We start from the raw sequence: 18,650 nt of genomic DNA, 5'->3' as shown, positions 1-18,650 counted from the left end.
CCCTTTACTCCTTGAAGATTACATTCTTGGATCTGGTCAGTTGGTAATTTTTGTGATTTTCAGGTGAAAATATAAAATACAATAGGTGAGCACTGTGGCCGAATATCGCAGCCGAAATAACACATTACATCTCAATTTAAAATTAAATAATTACATCTCACATTAGGCACGTACTGTTTTATTGATGTAATTTCATTTATATAATATTTTCATCTTTTCTTGGTAAAACAGTTTCACATCGAATTTAAGTATATTCCTCGTTGATATCAATTAATTGTCGATACAAGATGTACTTACTTTATTAAAGGTATTTTGGCAGACAGTATGCTGCAATATATGTTCTTATACGAATGAGATTTAAATTACACACCATTTCCACTACAGTACATGTGATCAATATATACATAAATGTGCATCGTTTGGCATTTTTTTAACTTAAATGATTGACGTTATAGCATTTCAATTAGAAATGTTACCTTAGGATTCGTGTTAATTTAGAATTAAAAAAAAAGAAAACTGACAAATGTATATTTTACATCTTACTAGCCCCCATCAATGTATTGTCCAATCGAAATTAACGAACCTGTTACTGTCACAATTTTGGTCCGTTCGTTATTTGTGTCTAAGATTCCCAAAGGAGTAACATACGTGCTATTGACAGTCAAGTTATCTATTTCTTACCATCCTAAATAAGAAAATTACTAAGTTTATATAAAAGTAGCATTTTTACTTCGCACTGAGGGTATTAAATTTTTAAAGATATAATATAATTCAATTATTGCATGTTCATAACTAAAATGTTTTGTTTGTGCTGTTCTATTGCTTTACACTTGCTTACTATTATATCTCACATGAGAACTTTTAAATCCTGTATTGCGTTTTCTTACGCAACAAGCCTCGTCATATATAATCTTTGCCTTTTCTACTTTTCCGTCCATTTCTAAAGAATGGCTGAGAAGGACCAAAGCCGTATCCTTGTGAAATAATGGTTCCTCTGAAACACATTTTTCGAGCATCTGAAATGCTGTCAGTGCTTTGAATGGATTGTTTAATTCCTTTTGTAACATAAGTGTAACGAAATAGAAATATGGCAGTGGATCAATGCTCACATATTCCATAACGTCATCCGTATTTGACCGTTGGCCATCTAGTTCCATTGGTCGGAATATAGCATCAAGCCACCCGTTAGGAAAACACGGTTTCAGAGTTTCGACAAAAATTAAGCAATGGCAGAAATGTCCATATATTTTACCGGTATGTAATAATGTTAATGTCTGATCTCTTAGCCCTGTTTTTGGAGAGTACTCAACAATTCCTGAACATGTACATACTGATTCTAAAGCAAGGTTGTTGTACGCTGTTTCTACTTCTTTCAAAAGTACACTTGCTCCGGTTATATCACCCAGACGAATTAAAATGGTTGCGTACTTCAGCCTACCGGAAACAGCGTCGGCATTAGTACCTTCTTTAAGGCTTCGAAACACAGACTCAGACAGTTTGCAATTTTTCTGAATAGATTCAGCTGCCAAAAGCATGCCTAAATTAGCATGCAGCATTAATATATATCGCCTAGTTGCCTTTTGCATGAAACAATCCCCTTGTTCATGTAATAGCTCACACCGCGATAGTTTTTCCTTGTTTGACTCTATTTGACGTCCTCGATCAATAGTCCACGGGTCTTCGTATAAAGATGGCTCGACAAGCCCCCACAAAACGTAAGCTCTAGAAAGAAAGTTCCCAGTTTTAGAACGGATGCTTTTCTTTGTTTCAGAGATATCATTAACAGAGTTTCTTAACCGATTGTAGAGTTTTCTTCCATAATCGTCAAAGTGTATCTTAAGCACGGCTAAAATAGGATTATCCATAATATCCTTGAGACACTCTGCAACCTTTTCTCTAAGGTTTGAATCTAATCTACCTTCAAACATATCAAGACTGTAAATCATATAATGGGGATTGTTTCCATTTTTAAGGCATTGGTAGATCCATTCTAAACATTTGCGTGTACATTCCAATATACTGTCTTGTCTAAACATGTCTTTCCCGTATTGCTCTGTTACAAAAAATAAGGCTGTTTTACAGTAGAAACTCTTTATAGCGTCCGTATATTGTTTGTTTACAATTGTCTTTATGAGCATTTTCATCAGAACCAAACACTGTATTTGTGAAATGTTCATGTCAAACATCAGAATCCGTTCTCCTAATGTGGTAGACATCCTGAACTCAGTCCTTACATCTTTGCTCTGTTTATGCCCAACTGCAACAATAAAGCAACCACTTTCAATGACCCGTTTCCGTACATCATCCTTTGGCCACGGTTTATCATTAGTTCTGTCTATCCAATCCATTGCCTCTTTTGGAAGGTGGGAACAATAATATGCATCAACATAGTCCTCATCAATGCTTCTTTCAGTACTCATTCGACTCCAGGCCGGCCCATGTATTTCTTCACCTGAATTGGCATATACATGCTCTTGCAGGAATTCGCATTTTAGATACACTTTTCCATCTTCACCTTGTTCGTACATTTCATCGTCTTCAACCTTGGCCATTAAAATGGGTTCTTGACTGTCCATGGGCAACAGTTTGCAGTATCCTGGAGAAGTGTCTTCTTGTTTATGAACCAAAAGATTGACGAAGCATTGCTTCCATTCATTAATGTTCAGAATGATCCTGTTGTCATTCTGAGCAATCAAGATGTCTACATCTGAATCTAACCCAAAAGTTGTCGTCCCTGGATTGTAAAAAGCAAGATCAATTGTTAAACAATATAGTCACTGTACTGTTTCTCATTTAATATGTATATACTCATTTATTTACTTCCAAAGTGGTATCACGTTTCATTGTCATTTAAACGGCTTACATTATTATATAATCATATTCAATCTTTTATTTGCATTTGGTTGTAACGCTCTGTTTGGTCGTCGCAGATATTTGTTAGCGATAACTGAGTGGAAAGTATCAGTTGTTGTTAACAAGGAGACTCATATTTAAATAATATTCCGTTGGCTCATTATTAAATATCAGAGACTTATATTACGATATTATTTAGTTTGCTCGTTATTATATATGTTTTTGTAAATCGATATTTGTAAATTTTAGTATGCATGAATTGAGCTTGCATAATTCTTAATATGAATAATTAAGTAAAATGTTTACCCTCAGATTGACTGCCGAAATGGTACCATGTAACATTTTCATCTTGAAGGCGCCAGTGGAGAGTATTCATGCTTTCTATTTCCAACCATGTGTTCCTTCTTGCTTCCACCAGTTCTTCTGTAATCCCTATTTCGGCTAATACTTCCGACACAAAAATAGACTGGTCAGCGTCACACAATTTTATTGAATATTCATCAATGTTTGGAAACTGCCCAATTTCTATCGAATGCACTTGGTCTGTATCTTCATTAGTATTTACTCGACTATATAAAGTGATTTCATTTGCCATCCCTGAGCTGAAGTTTGGGCTACACATATGTTATTCCGCTTATAAAGGTTTACTTTTCACGTGATTTGTATAAATTGTTTCTTTCCGCAACTTCCGGGGCGCTTTGGTGATTTGTATCAATATCAGCTTTTTCTTCTTTGTCATGGTTTTTCACTGTTAAGCCAAATCGTTTTTCACAACCCTGACTCATAACAAATGCGGAGCGTAGGTACAAACTCATTTAACTGTTTTTCCAATTCAGAAACACGTTTTAAATACATACGCTTTACATTCATTTCAATATACCGAGCTGAATGTCCTTGTACGTTAAATGTCAACACGGTAAACTAAACAAATAGACTGGCAGCGGTAGAAAACATTTAAATGTACAAATCTTTCATTCATTTTTTTGTCCTCCTTTATTTAAATATAAATCTATACAAACAATGGTGCTTTATAATATCAAGCAATATATTCTCTATCAAATATAAATATTCCTTTAAACGACATTATTAAACGATGTCCATAGGTGCTTGATCTATATTTACACCTATTATGCTGTTTACCTACCAATGAGCTCTAAAACCGTAAAACCGCGTTAAACCTGTAAGGCGACATTACATTACGATTATTGAATTGTGTTTATTGAGCCGTATCGTTCTATTTTCAATTGCATGCAGCGCATTTGTATGGTGGCATAGAAGTACCATATAGAATTTGTTTACAGTTCGTCAAAATAACATTAATTAAAAGAAAACGTAAATGTTAAAAATGTTCGTTTATTGTTCGTAAATAATTTATATAAACTGAAAAATAATAAAACGTGTTTAACACTTTTCATCGATTATCTTAACAACATGTATAATCGACATAGAGTTGGAAGTACTATTCACAATTAAAAGTATTATGGCACAAGTGTAGTGCGCGAGGCTAATCTTTTATAGAAATTTAACTCGTTTTTTTGTCAATCTCCAGCACAAAATAAATGTAAGAGATGTGTATATTGGTTTTATGTCTGGTCGTTTGTTTGGCCTTCGAATTGCTTGTCCATGACGTCAGAGGTGTCAACATAAAATGTTGAATTGATCTTGTATTTCATTTACGTTTATAATAAATCAAAAGCACAGACATTTGTATTTAGGTACACACATTTTACCCCTTTTCTAAAAAAATCGCAAACTAAAAATATTGTGCAGAGTTATTCGTGACCGAAATATAAGGGATTCGGAGCGGGAGGTCGATGGTTTAAGTCCCTCTCAAGGCTCTTTCTAACATGGTAATAGACATACCTACATCGAGGCAAATGTTCATACATATTGGCGGTGCATTACTTAAAAATGTTTGGCCCTTACTCATAAATATTGACATTATAATAAATAAACGGATTACATGTACATGCTAACATATCGAATAGTCGTGAACAAGTTATCTGTATCTTGCGGACAAATATAAATTATATTTGCCCGCCTAGCCGGGCCGATTTTTCATATCTGAAAAGAATGGGATCGCGCGGCTTATGCTCAACAAAATGGCGTCCACATTCAGTCCAAAGCCAAAGTTGACAAATTTAAAGTGATATTTTGGGCATCTAACAGTTTATAGGTGTCTATCGCAACCGTTGTTTATTTTTGGTGTTTTCACTTCATATACACTTATATTTGTTAATGCAGCATCAACATTCTAAAACAATATCCCGGAAAGAGAAAAATAATGCATTTGAATATCAACCGTACTTTCGTTTGACAACCGATCAAGCATGTACGATGTGCACCTAAATTTAGTTTTAGTGCAGATTCCTTCATACGACACAAAGACACAACTTTGTTTTACGGATCATCTGGGTGAGTCATGTAAAATATCGAATATAAAATATATTTTTAATAAACAACTGGTAGCAAGATGAGTTGCAGATAATTGGTCAGTTACCACATTTTAACTAAATATTTTGACCTAATAATTCTGTTACGCTCAATTCAACAGTGAAAAATGCGTCTAATATCACTTTAAGTAAAGGCACAAATAAGGGAAGAAATCGAATATAATATTAAAACGTAGAAAACAAATTGAATAGTTAATCTATCTGATGCAACTGAAACTGTACTATAGATTATACTATTGACATTCTGTGAAATTGGAAACGAGTCATCAAAACACAAAATTTGGTAAACGACTCGCTTACCTCAATGACAACTTAAATCCAATGCTTATATCAAGAAAACAAGAACAATATGCACCTTCATTTTCCGCCCTTCCATCCATTAATCTCATTTATTTTTAAACATATTGCTATTTGTTGGAAACGTTTGTATCAAATGCTTACATTTCTGACCAACGATTCACGATATCAAATGACCGTTCAGAGCGATTTATTTAAGTCCTTTTGAAGTTTCCAATTTTGCATAACAAACACACAATCCGAAATACGTTTTGGACGCGTCCGATGCTTTAAAAATAAATTGTTAAATAAACCACCACGTCAGAATTGCCTTCCTTAAAATTCAGAGAGTCTACCTTAAACTGGTTTGTTTCGTCGCAGAAAATACGTCAAACGAGATACGTCATATATTGCGTAATCAAATGAATGAAAATAAAACTACGGACAGATGGTTCGGGAATAAATTTAAGTGAAGGAGCAAAATAAAATAATATTTATCCCACTTTTATTGCGATTTCGGTTGATTAAAGCCCCTTTGATTAAATTTCTGCTATAAACCACGGCACGAAATGACGTCATTGCTTCGACAAAATGACGTCATAAATCCAGTGAAACTATCCAGTTAAACTAATTTTGTTTAAAGAAAAAAGTTTTCTGAATAAAAATTGCGATAAAAAGAATAATAGATTAGTGTTGATTATAGATCAAGTTTATCATGTTCGGCACTTAAACGAAATTTAAGGCACTCGCCAAGGCGAGTGCTTTTTGATTTCTAAGCCTCGCATGGTAAACCTGATCTATAATCAACTCTAACCTATTATTATCTATGTAATATAAACGATAACAGGCCAAATGTCATCGGGCCGTTATTTCGGCAACGGGCCGATTATAGACGTCCGACCAAGCAATGCGTTGTGTTTTTGTAAGGAACCAATTGACATTGCGATATATCTACATGCGAACATTGTTTTCAAAAAAAAAAATCCGCGCGAAAAGGACAAAAAGGCAGTCGTCAAGAAAACATAATTGTTAAAAAATACCGGTACGAACACTGCTGAAGGTTGTTAGACGTCGCTAAGCGCAGGAAACAGGCACGGCTTGCCATTTGTTATAAAGCAGATGTGGCTGTTACATATCTTTCCTACTACATCACTTCGTTGTATAGTGGGTAACACAACATACCTGTGTCTGTAATTGTCAGGATTACCACTGTATTAACATTACTAAGCACCACAATCTATCTTGATGTTACATGTTTGGGTGCTGTTAGTAGAAATTGGGATTTTTTTTTATAAATCTCAATCCTGAAGTTAAGATTATTACGATTGTTACACTCATATGTCATAACGATAGCTGCATATCATGAAATAATATTCAGGAATATAACTAAATTGCTATATTGCGAAGGATATGAAGCAATAAACCTTTGCGATGCGTTTGGTAATCATCCAGAATCATGATTAAATAACCTCAACCGATTAAATTAGATTAATGTGTTGATAAATGATGGCGGTCACAATCTATCGTTTGATTAATAATGACAGTCACACTGTTTGTGGTGCTTAATGATGGCAGCTAAACGTTTCTGGTGCTAAATGATGGCAGTCACAATGTATATTCGGATTAATGATGGCAGTCACAATGTATATGGGGATTAATGATGGCAGTCACCATGTATATGGGAATTCATGATGGCAGTCACACTTTATATTGGGGATTCATGATGGCAGTCACCATGTATATGGGGATTATTGATGACAGTCAGAATGTATATGGGGATTAATGATGACAGTCACAATGTATATGGGGATTAATGATGGCAGTCACAATCTTTATGGGTATTAATGATGGCAGTCAGAAAGTATATGGGGATTAATGATGACAGTCGCAATGTATATGGGTATAAAGATTGCAGTCAGAATGTATATTGGGATTAATGATGGCAGTCGCAATGTATACGGGGACTAATGATGACAGTCAGAATGTATATGGGGATTAATGATGACAGTCGAAATGTATATGGGGATTAATGATGGCAGTCACAGTGTGTATGGAGATTAATTATGGCAGTCACAATGTATATGGGGATTAATGAAGGCAGTTACAATGTATATGGGAATTAATGTTGACAGTCAGAATGTCTATGGTAGTGAATGATGGCAGTTACAATTAATATGGTGATGAATGATGGTAGTCACAATGTATCTGGTGATTAATGATGGCAGTTGCATTGTACCTTCTGATCAATGATGGCGAAGCTTGTAAACATTATAAAATGTATTTAACGGGCTATACTTTATTTTCAATTCGCTCAAAGTAATTGAACAACAATAATAAGAATACACTTATAATCGTATTAAGACTTCAATAACAAAGTTAAACAGTAGCAGCGCTATCAAATTATCTAGCTGTGGGTATACATTTTTCTATTGGATACCCTTTTTACAGGTTATAGCGTCCACACACGGCTTGCAGCTGGAGATGTTTAGGTTTATTTTTAGATATACCATGCATTTGCACATTGCGAAGGTATCAACACATCACTATGCTCCAATACTTAACTTCGACTTATCCTAGTTTGGTTAATATTAAAGATGCAACAATTAAGTCAAAGCCAAAATGTCTTATGATAAACCTCATTTTCGCGTTTCCTACCATCAGAGAAGCTCTCTTATCGTGAATGCAATAATATGTGTTCTCATAGTTGGTTGATTTACGAAATCATACCCCTATACATTTTAGGTGATTAACTATGCAGTCTGTTTTTAGTAACACGCATCGAAATATGAAGTGTTTGTGACGCTAAAGTATAAGCAACGGATTTATAAAATGAGCGGCAAATACTCATGAAGACATAATTTTCTTACTAAAGCATATTATATTGAATAATAATACTGGAACGTTCAAATAAAATCACTGTAGATGCCAATGTTCATCGAGGTTGTTGTTGTGCTTTAAAATTAGAAATTAAGTTTTAATATGCCTCAAAAGAGCAGTCATGTTTACGAAATGTTTTTAAGCGGGTATGCACGATTTGTATATGTGTTGAATTGTAATATATTGATAAAAATATGTTACAATAACACAAAATAGGCTAGAAAAATTATAAATTGAAGACGAATATCATAAAATGCAGTTTTATAATTGGACCCTATGGGAATCGGAATTAATGTAATACAACCATAAAGGTTTTCACAGTTTTTGTAGTTCATCAGGTTACGCTCTTTACTGAATACTGTCATTTTTTAATTATATGTAAGGGTTTAATTGCCCTAAGGTTAAGTTCATAACGAACTTCCCCAAAAAGTTATGGGCACGGTGAAGGAATCTATCTACACGATTCTCGGATGTTTAGTCCAGCGATCTTCAAAGAAGCAAGTAGTATAGCGTTCACGGTTATTTACTCGTAAGGTATATCTGCTAAACGAAACAGTTGACTGAAAGTTCTCAAAACTGACAACACGATTTCAGAGAAGAATAATTCTAGAAGTACATGTATATAATTTGCGATGTAAATTTGAAGTAATTGTTCGTTTTATTATATAACTAATAGTAAAATCAGTCAAAGCCCTTTCTTTTGATTGGTTTAAAACCGTTCTAAGCTAGTGCAAACCTTAATATTAAGACATGGAGATTACACATGGGCGAAATTTACAGGTAAACATTTATTGTTTTACCGTTTCGTGCACAATAACCTTGTCCATGGAACTGTTGCAGATGTGCATGTCATCATGTTATTGTATATTTGTATTTTATGTAAAACAATAATTTAATAAATGCATATGTACCGTATTCCGTATTATCCAGAATGCATGCTTATGATTCTGTTTTACATGTAGTTTATATGACAATCATATTGAATTTCTTTATCGCCGTTTGGAATTAGGTGATCGAACCAACCGCTAACTTAGAATAGCAAAATAACCATAACTGTTAAAAATGATTTATTTACAATATTCAACACATGTTCATGTACCATGTTAGTGTTCGTGTGTTGTATGAATAGATATATCGTTGCGGGAAATTAAAATGGAATATATTGTGCCACAAAAAATAAAAACGAGCACTTTGAAACTCGTTAAATCTATGTTAACATTCGACATCTAGCGTTGAAGTGTTGGCTATTGCTTTAAGGAACACTTATTGTGTATGGATTATTTTTATTTTACGAAATATTTTGCAAAATATTCGTTGATTTTGAGTATTTATTGTTTCTTTAAATATAAGTCACCCATTCGTTTTCAATATAATGACACTTTTCTTTTAACATTGTTATTTTGAAAACTGTGCACGAATATCCGTTTTAGGCAACCATACAAATGCGTTTGTGAGCGATTCGAAACCAAACTACGCAATAATAAGCTAAAACGAGCAAATCCATAAACTCAGAAGGTTATTTAAAATGAAACACACAGCGATATATCAATGCCATGCGTATAAGGATATGGATTTTTACACTCATGTAAATTATCTCTGTATAACTTAACGTGTTTTAACTATAAAATCGAACTAGATTTGGTTGGTAGGTAAACAATTTTACGCTAACGAAAAAAAAAAGTTCAAGCAATAACGGTATTCTTTTCAATATGTACTTAAAAATAATATTTTTGGTTTACCATATATATTGCAAGTTATAAAAATACACCCTTTTCAGTATCGAACCATTATTAAACGAGGACAGATCTAACACATGAATGCATTCATTTGTGTATTTAAAACTGTATGTACTACCGTCGTCAGTTATTTTCCGATTATATGCGTGTTGACACAATCCACAAGCAGAGTTGTCGCCCCATGCTCTCACATAAACTTCTGTCACTCTGACAGACGATTTATTTTATAAATCAACATCTTACGGAGGCGCCGTAGATAGCCGGTGTATTACGATTGAAAACATAGGAAATGAATTCAAGAGAGTGGTGTTAACATATAACTTAAAAGAACATTTTGTTTATACATTCCTGAAGAATGGATTGCATAAAATGAAAATATGAAGTAAAACTTAAGTGTGAAGCGTAAGGAATTCAAATTTTCTTAATTTTTAGGATATACGGACAATATACATATTATCATACCGTCTAGTCGTGAAAGGTAAAACCATCGTATGTATTTGACAACAAAAGTGAACACGCTGTAAGGCACACCGTCAAGCGGTTCAACATTTACGATTCAACAGTAACACTTATGCGAGAGTTGTATGTCTATGTATTAATGGTGGTTGATTTGTGTTTACATTTTTTGAATTAGTGGTATATTTTCATTTAGATTAGTGCATTAATGAGGAATATATGCATCTGTAAAATGCCTTTTCTATGTACACATTTATTCTTTATATCCTGATAATTAAAAATGTTTGATTGATGTATGCAGTTTCCACGTATATTTTAAATAGCTTAAGCCGCTTTAAATGCATCAATTTCGTGTTTAAATGCATTAGTAAAATGGAAGTATATGCAAACCACCATAATCCGTTGTAGCTGTCGAGCTATAGTATTTACTCTCAACTGTTCGATCTCTGTGGCAGGCGATATAATTCGTTCTAGAAATGATGTAATATCGCTCGAAAACTATTTACGTCGTTGTTTATATAGACGTAGTTTAAGGTGAAATGTAATTAAAGTGTCCGTTCGCGGAGATATTTATGGGCAGAATCGTAATAAAACGTGTTTTTACTGAGGATATCACTGAAAATCCTGTTGAAATCGGTAAAAACAAACAATATAGCGATTTTTATTTTGGGTCGAGTACGGTTAAGTACGAAAATGACCTAATTAATATTCATGATTCGACACGTTAATTCAAACCTAAACAAACAAAATTGCTGATACGGGCGAATTTAGCGAGAGAAGGTAAGAACAAATTCAAATACATCTGTTACAGACGGAGACTGAGTTGCAACGCTACGTTTTTGCTAAATCTATGTATTTATCTCCCATAATAAATCTGATTATATATAACGAAAGCTTAAAATAGATATAATTTGCAAAATTCGCGACGCTGCAATGATTTTCGCCTATTGCATGTATTTTTGATCACTTATATAATATTATTTTATCGAATCAAAACCGATTTCGACCAGGTTTTCGATGTCAACCTCGATAAAAATATATTTCAATGAATTAATGTAAAGTATATTACTCGCTATACGATTTATATGCAAAACAACGATCTATTCCGCGAACGGGGACTTTAAATGAACTAGTAAAACTGAAACTGAAAACTGAAACTGATTTATTTGACTAAACGCCTATTTTTATGCGAGCATATTTAATGGCTTTGTACATGTAAATATAACATAAAATTCATAGAAGTTATAAGGTAAAAAGCTGACACCATATAAATATAGGTTGTAACTAAAATCTGATAAACTCTTTAAAATATCAAAACTAAATAGATAAAACAAAACACTGCTTAAATTAAATTAAAATAAATAAGTAGATAAATAAACATTAAATTAATGAATGAGTGCATGGATTGTGGGGTTTAACATACACATTAAATGAGCACTTTAAAAGTTAATACTTTTTAAAACAGTGTGCCGAACTTCCTAAAATAAAATGTCTCCAGGTTTCTTTTGAATGAATCCAATGTCCTTGACTGCCTGATCGCTAATGGAATAGTGTTCCAGATTATTGGGCCAGCAGTCCGGAAAGCCCTAGCGCTGAATGTTCGTCGTTTATTTACAGGGACTGTGTAGCTCATAACATTATTGTCGGCTGATCTCAGGTTCCGCTTCGGAAGTTGGAGCGTAAGTTGTTCCGTAAGATAAGCCGGCGCGTTTCCACGGGAACAATTGTACATAAAGGTCAATAGTTGGAACTCAATTCGGGTTTTTACCGGTAACCAATGGAGATCGAACACTGCTTGCCTTGAACTATCGTATTTATTTTGATTTAAAACTAGCTTTGCACACATAATTTGAATTCTCTGCATTTTATTAAGATCACACTGGACGGCTCCACACAATAAGACGTTACAGTAATCTAGATGTATAACAACTATTGATAAAAGAAGAATCTCGATGGCTTCCCTTGTTAAATATTTTTGCTCTTGATTTTAAAATAATTAAGAATGGCTGTTGTACATTTATGCGTTATATGCTCCTTAAAATTAAGTGTTTAATCTAGAAAGGCACCAAGATAGCTTATAAACTTTTGTTTTGGAATTGCATCATTTATACTGACAACTAACTCAGTCACGCACTTGTCAAGTTGTTTCCGACAACCAAACATGACAAATTCTGTTTTTGAGTTATTTATTTTGAGCTTATTCCCATTCATCCAGTTAATCCAGTAAATGGTTATCGCGCAATCTTGAAGGTCGTGTATTGCTTTGCGTTCCATTGATGGTATTGGGGTAAAGCGTATATTTACAGTGTGATCAACAGCGAATCCATACACAGAAATATGCGGCGAAATGACATCGAAGAGCGTTCATGCGTATGTTAACTAAAGCCAAGGCCCGAGTCAGCTTCCTTGTGGTACAGAACACTGTAACTGGCTGTAACTGGCGTGGAGCTGACATTGTTGATTCAATTTTGACACGGTAACTACGCGGTCGTATATACGAGTCTAATCAGTTAAATGCGGTGGCACAGACGCCATATTGACTGTTAAAGGCGTCCAGTAGAATGTTGTGGTCCACTGTGTCGAATGCAACGCTTAAATCGATGGCTATTAAAGCGTTAACTTCCTGTTTCTACATGTCATCCAGAAGGTCATTGATAAAACGCAGCAAGGCTGACTCACATGAATGATGTCGCCGATATGCCGACTGGTCTTTTTTGGTAAAAGGTTATTACTATCGGTGTGGATATTGAGTCTGAAGAGTGCGGCCTTTTCAATCAATTTCGATAAAAATGAAAGATTTCTTACTGGTCTATAGTTCTAGAGTTCAAGTTCAAGACCAATTTTCTTGATCAAAGTTCGTACTATAGCTTGCCTCCATTTCAGCGGAAAGACCCCATGTTTTAATGAAAGAGGGAGTATGTCATTTAAATGTGAATTTAAGAACATTTGTTGGTAAAACATCAAGTGCACACGATTAAGTTTGCAATTGAGAAATAAGAGCTTTAAATTCTCCTTCAGACAGTTCTTGAAAAGTTTCAACAATGGTGCATCTTTTATTTCTGCTTTGTAATCATCAAAATCTCTCAAATTTTCTCGAATGATACCAATTTTATTCAAATGCTTCTGCAAGGTTGCTTTCTTGAATGTCATTTGGCATTATATTTTTTATACTTTTGCCCGTCAATTCTGATACAAATTTGTACAATATTTTCGAGTCTCCCTTGGAGCTGATTATTTGTTGGCTCAAAGTGTTACACTTGTCTCGATTTATTTTGTTAGTGTAGTTATATCGGGCTTCTTTTAATTGTTCATATAGGTGCGGATGTTTCTATTTTTGTCCACAGACTTTCAGCTTTGCGAAATGTTCGTTTAAGTATAACAATATTTTCGGTAAACAATGGTTTGGGAGCACGACATATTTTCATTTTCTCTTGCATTGGCGCATGGATGTCCAGTATTCGTTTTACTTCAACTTCAAACTGGTCAACAAAATTGTCAACATTGTCAGCGGCAATAGCTATATTTCGAAGATCCTTCGCAGATTCACTTTTGTTGATGTCTTTTAGGTTTCGGTCAGATACACGTATGCAAGTAATTGTTTCCTTTTTTCATGTTTGTGACAATTTTCACAGAGCAGTTGTCAGAAAAATATGTACCAGGCGTACACGATAGAACATCGACGCCATTGGCGACTTCTGTTATAACAAGATCAAGAGTGTTTCCTGCAATGTGGGTACCAAAATCTACGTGCTGTACTAACCTCATAGCAAACAAAGTATTTTTAAAGTCAGTAATTGCTGTGTTCTCTTCTTGGATATGTAGATTAAAATAACCCATTATCATCAAATTTGAATAAATCGGAAGAAACTCTTTTAGCTTTTGGAATGTATCGGCAACAAACTGGGTGCACGTGGATAATGACGGAGGTCTGTAACCGCAAATAACATGCATGGTCATGTTTTTAAAAACCAGCTTGCAGATGCAAAATTCAAAATAAGTAAAGGGAATTCAACGAGAAAAACTCGGAACAAGAATTAAATAAACGCAAATACGAGTAATGGTGTGAACTCACATTATCAGCTGTCATTCTTGTCCAGATAAAAACGAACATAAGAAAAACACAATTATGTATCAAAAGTGAAACTTGAAATTCCTTTTCCGTGAAGCATTCGGTTTTCAAAAAGTACGGAGAATGAATGGTCGTGAAAAAAAATTATTTGTGTAAGTTATCTATCGTGAAAGACTACTACTACATATATAATTAATTAACACTTTGGATCCTGTTTAAGATATTGAATGTATTTATACACATAAAATAAACGTTTTTTTGTGTGCAAAAGCCAATATTAACCGACAATCTTTCCCTTCTATAACTTTTTGTACGTTTTTTTTTCGGTCAACAATCTGTATCTTCATGCCACGGACTAATGTGTTGATAGAACAGTCGTTATCAACATGCACATATTCCACAATACAACATCTACTTCAATATAAATGAACGCCGTGTCCGAAACAAATGTAAAAACAAATCCGCCATTTTTAATACATCACAATCTCGCGTAAACCTCATTGATGCATCACTTACGTTTAATTTATTGATGCTTTCTACCTTATCAATATATGAACATGTTACCGAATGATTATCGGTTTTACCATGTACCTAGACATTTGTCTCTAAAGTTGTATCATCTAAGTTGCTGTGCCAGAAAGTAAAATTGAATATTGATACACTGTAATGCTAAAGAGCTTTCAAACGATAATAACACGTGTTTCAGAATCGGAAAAAGGCAAATGGAACAGAGTGTGTACCTACACTCCTTATCCGCTGAAGCGAGTCAGGATGGTGTGAATCAATTAGCCATAGAAGAGGAAGGACATGATCAAGAAGATGATGCTGATATTGATTCATACCACCACAAAGGTCAGGTTGCTGCGGAACATATAGTACGCACATGCAGTGGTTATAACGCACATTTGAAAGAAATAGGACCAACACAGGATGTATGTAGTCAGAATCTTTCAGCGAAACAAGATGAACATATGTATTTTCCAAACTTCAGCAATGGGCAAGAAAATACCATGAAGATATGTAATAGTGTAAATACTAATGATGATAAAGTGCAAGTAACTTTTGGCGAACTTGGGCAGTTTCCAAACACTGAGTAATATGTATTGAAATTAAGTGACGCTGAACTGTCTATTTTTGTGTCAAAAGTACTTGCCGAAATAGGGATTACAGAAGAACTGGTAGAAGCACGAAGAAACACATGGCTGGAAATAGAAAGCATAAATACTGTCCACTTGCGCCTTGAAGATGATAATGTGACATGGTACCATTTTGACAGTCAATCTGAGAGTATACATTTCTTTGATTTATTTATAATAATAATTATGCATTATGTAACATTTACATATATTTATGGGCGAACTGGAGACATTTTAAATATAAGTCTCTTTATTAACAACAACATATACTGTCAACTCGTCTAGCGATGACAGATGTCTTATTTGCGCCGATCACAAATAACGTTACCACCAAATGCAAATATTACAAATGAGTATGCGTACAAAGATTCCGTCATGTTAACATTTACGATCTCATGTAAACCTTTTCGGATGTCAATACAGGATTCCGTCCACCGTAAATGCTAAACCAAATACATCTACGTTGTAATGAATGGAATAGTAATATATTGTTAAACAAACGATGTTTTTTTCAGGGACGACCACTTTGGGGTTAAATTCAGATGCAGACATCTTGGTTTCAGAGAATGACAACAGGGTTATTCTGGAAACTGTTGAATCGAAGCAATGGTTCAATAATCTATTGGTACATAAACATAACGACACTTCCCCAGGGTACTGCAATCTGTTAGCCATGAACAATAAAGAACCCATTCTAATGACCGAAGTTGATAACAATGAAATGTACGAGCAAGGTAAAGATGGTAAAGTGTATCTTAAAAGCGAATTCCTGCAGTATCCTGTCGATATAGTTGACGAGGTCCATGGCCCAGCCCTAAATCGAATGAGTACAAAACGAGGAATCGATGAGGACTATGTATTTGCATGTTATTGTTCCAACCTTCCAAAAGAGGCAATGGACTGGATAGACAGAACAAAAGATAAACCGTGGCCTAAGGACCCTGTGCGGAAACGCGTTATTGAAAGCGGTTGCTTTTTAGTTGCAGTCGGACATAAACAAGGCAAAGATTTAAGGACTGATTTCAGAATGTCTACCACATTAGGAGAACGGAAACTGATGTTTGACATGAACATTTCACAACTACAGTGTTTGGTTCTGATGAAAATGCTCATTAAGACAATTGTAAACAAACAATATAAGGACGCTATTAAGAGTTTCTACTGTAAAACAGCATTGTTTTTTGTAACAGAGCAATACGGGAAAGACATGTTTAGAGAAGATAGAATTTTGGAATGTACACGCAAATGTTTACACTGGATCTACAAAAGCCTCGTAAATGGATACAATCCCCATTATATGATGAGCAGTCTTGATATGTTTGAAGGTAGATTAGATGCAACCCTTAGGGAAAAGGTTGGAGAATGTATCAACGATATTATTAATAATCCTATTTTAGCCATACTGATAATAGAGTTTGATGAGTTTGGGAGAAGATTATACAATAGCATTAGAAATTCTGAACATTATATCTCTGAAACACAGGAAATAATCCGTTCAAACATTGGGAACTTTCTTTATAAAGCTTACGTTTTGAGTCTTAAGGGGCCATCTTTATACGATGATCCATGGAATTGCGATCTAGAACGTGAAATCGAGTTAAACAAGGCAAAATTGTCGCGTTGTGAAATATTACACCAACAAGGAGATATTTTCATTCAAAAGGAAACCGAACGATATAGATAATTTTTGCAAGCTAACTTAGGCATGCTAATGGCAGCTGATTCTATTCAGAAAAAAATCAAACTGTCTAATTCTGTTTTGTTAAGATTAAAAGACGGTACGTGTGCCGACGCTGTTTCAGGAAGGCTGAAGTACGCTACCGTTTTGGTTTGCGTAGGTGACATAACTGGAGCAAGTGGACTTTTGAGAGAAGTAGAAACAGCCCACAGCGACATCGCTGTGGAATCAGTGTGTAACTGTTCAGGAGAAGTCGAGTATGTACCGAAAACTGGTTTTGGAGACGATGTATTGGCGTTAATAAATACAGGTGCTTTATATGCAAATACCTGCAATTGCTTACTTTTTGTTGAAACTCTTAAACCATGTTTTCCTCGTGGATGGCTTGATGCTGTATTCCGACCAATTGACCAACGGTCAGATATAGATGACCTTATAGAGTATGTGAGCTTGGATCCCAAGCCATATTTCCATTTCGTGGAACTGATGTTACACAAGGAATTAAACAATCAATCCAAAGCACTGACAGCATTCCAGGAGCTCGAGAAATGTGTTTCAGAGGAACCATTGTTTCACAAGGATACGGCGCTGGTCCTACTTAGCCATTCTTTAGAAATGGACGGACAAGTTGAAAAGGCAAAGATTATATATGATGAGGCATGTTGCCTAAGAAAACGCAAAAGAGGGTATACGAGCTCACATGTGAGATATAACAGTAAACAAGTATAAAGCAAATTAACAATTTCACAAATAAACAAGTCTTTTGTAATAAACATTCAATTATTAAATTATATGATTTTTTATTGAAAGTTAATAAGCTATACAGAGTTTTTCTCGGCGCGTAGTTAGAAAACTCGACAATTATATACATTTGGTACTTAGTTAATGGATAATCTTTTCATGATGACACGACTTCAAGTAGTATGCATGATACGTCTTTGGGATTTCCAGACACATCTAACGAACGGACCAACATTATGAGTGTAACAAGGTATTACTTTCATTTGGACAATAAATTGAAGGGGTAGTAAGATGTGAAGAATATCCTTTTCAGCTTACTTATTATTTTAAGACTTCTGAATAAATAAGTCTCTTAGAAATTATGTTTCTAAAAAG

General features: G+C 34.5%; 2 protein-coding genes across 2 annotated transcripts; one reads left to right on the top strand and one right to left on the bottom strand.

Moving 5' to 3' along the window:
* Nucleotides 1–231: 231 nt before the first annotated feature.
* Nucleotides 232–3,754, bottom strand: LOC127853784 (uncharacterized). Its single transcript, XM_052388551.1, has 2 exons — nt 3,160–3,754; nt 232–2,734 (listed from the first exon to the last, which is right to left on the bottom strand). The coding sequence occupies exons 1-2, from the start codon at nt 3,473–3,475 to the stop codon at nt 825–827; spliced, it is 2,226 nt and encodes a 741-aa protein (XP_052244511.1). The 5' UTR covers nt 3,476–3,754; the 3' UTR covers nt 232–824.
* An 11,688-nt stretch (nt 3,755–15,442) lies between these two features.
* LOC127852503 (uncharacterized) lies at nt 15,443–18,307 on the top strand. Its single transcript, XM_052386461.1, has 3 exons — nt 15,443–15,693; nt 15,835–16,007; nt 16,372–18,307. The coding sequence occupies exons 1-3, from the start codon at nt 15,443–15,445 to the stop codon at nt 17,538–17,540; spliced, it is 1,593 nt and encodes a 530-aa protein (XP_052242421.1). The 3' UTR covers nt 17,541–18,307.
* The last annotated feature ends 343 nt before the right edge of the window (nt 18,308–18,650 follow it).

This window comes from Dreissena polymorpha, chromosome 12, assembly GCF_020536995.1.
Source record: "Dreissena polymorpha isolate Duluth1 chromosome 12, UMN_Dpol_1.0, whole genome shotgun sequence".
NCBI classification, from domain to species: domain Eukaryota; kingdom Metazoa; phylum Mollusca; class Bivalvia; order Myida; family Dreissenidae; genus Dreissena; species Dreissena polymorpha.
This window is presented reverse-complemented; position numbering and strand designations above follow the sequence as displayed.

Coding starts and splice junctions, on each gene's coding strand:
- LOC127853784 (XM_052388551.1), bottom strand. CDS start 3,475: ATGTGTAGCCCAAACTTCAGCTCAGGGATGGCAAATGAAATCACTTTA. Junction 2,735..3,159: donor TTTCGGCAGTCAATCTGAGG/GTAAACATTTTA, acceptor TTTACAATCCAG/GGACGACAACTTTTGGGTTA.
- LOC127852503 (XM_052386461.1), top strand. CDS start 15,443: ATGGAACAGAGTGTGTACCTACACTCCTTATCCGCTGAAGCGAGTCAG. Junction 15,694..15,834: donor GCGAAACAAGATGAACATAT/GTATTTTCCAAA, acceptor ATTGAAATTAAG/TGACGCTGAACTGTCTATTT. Junction 16,008..16,371: donor TTTTGACAGTCAATCTGAGA/GTATACATTTCT, acceptor TGTTTTTTTCAG/GGACGACCACTTTGGGGTTA.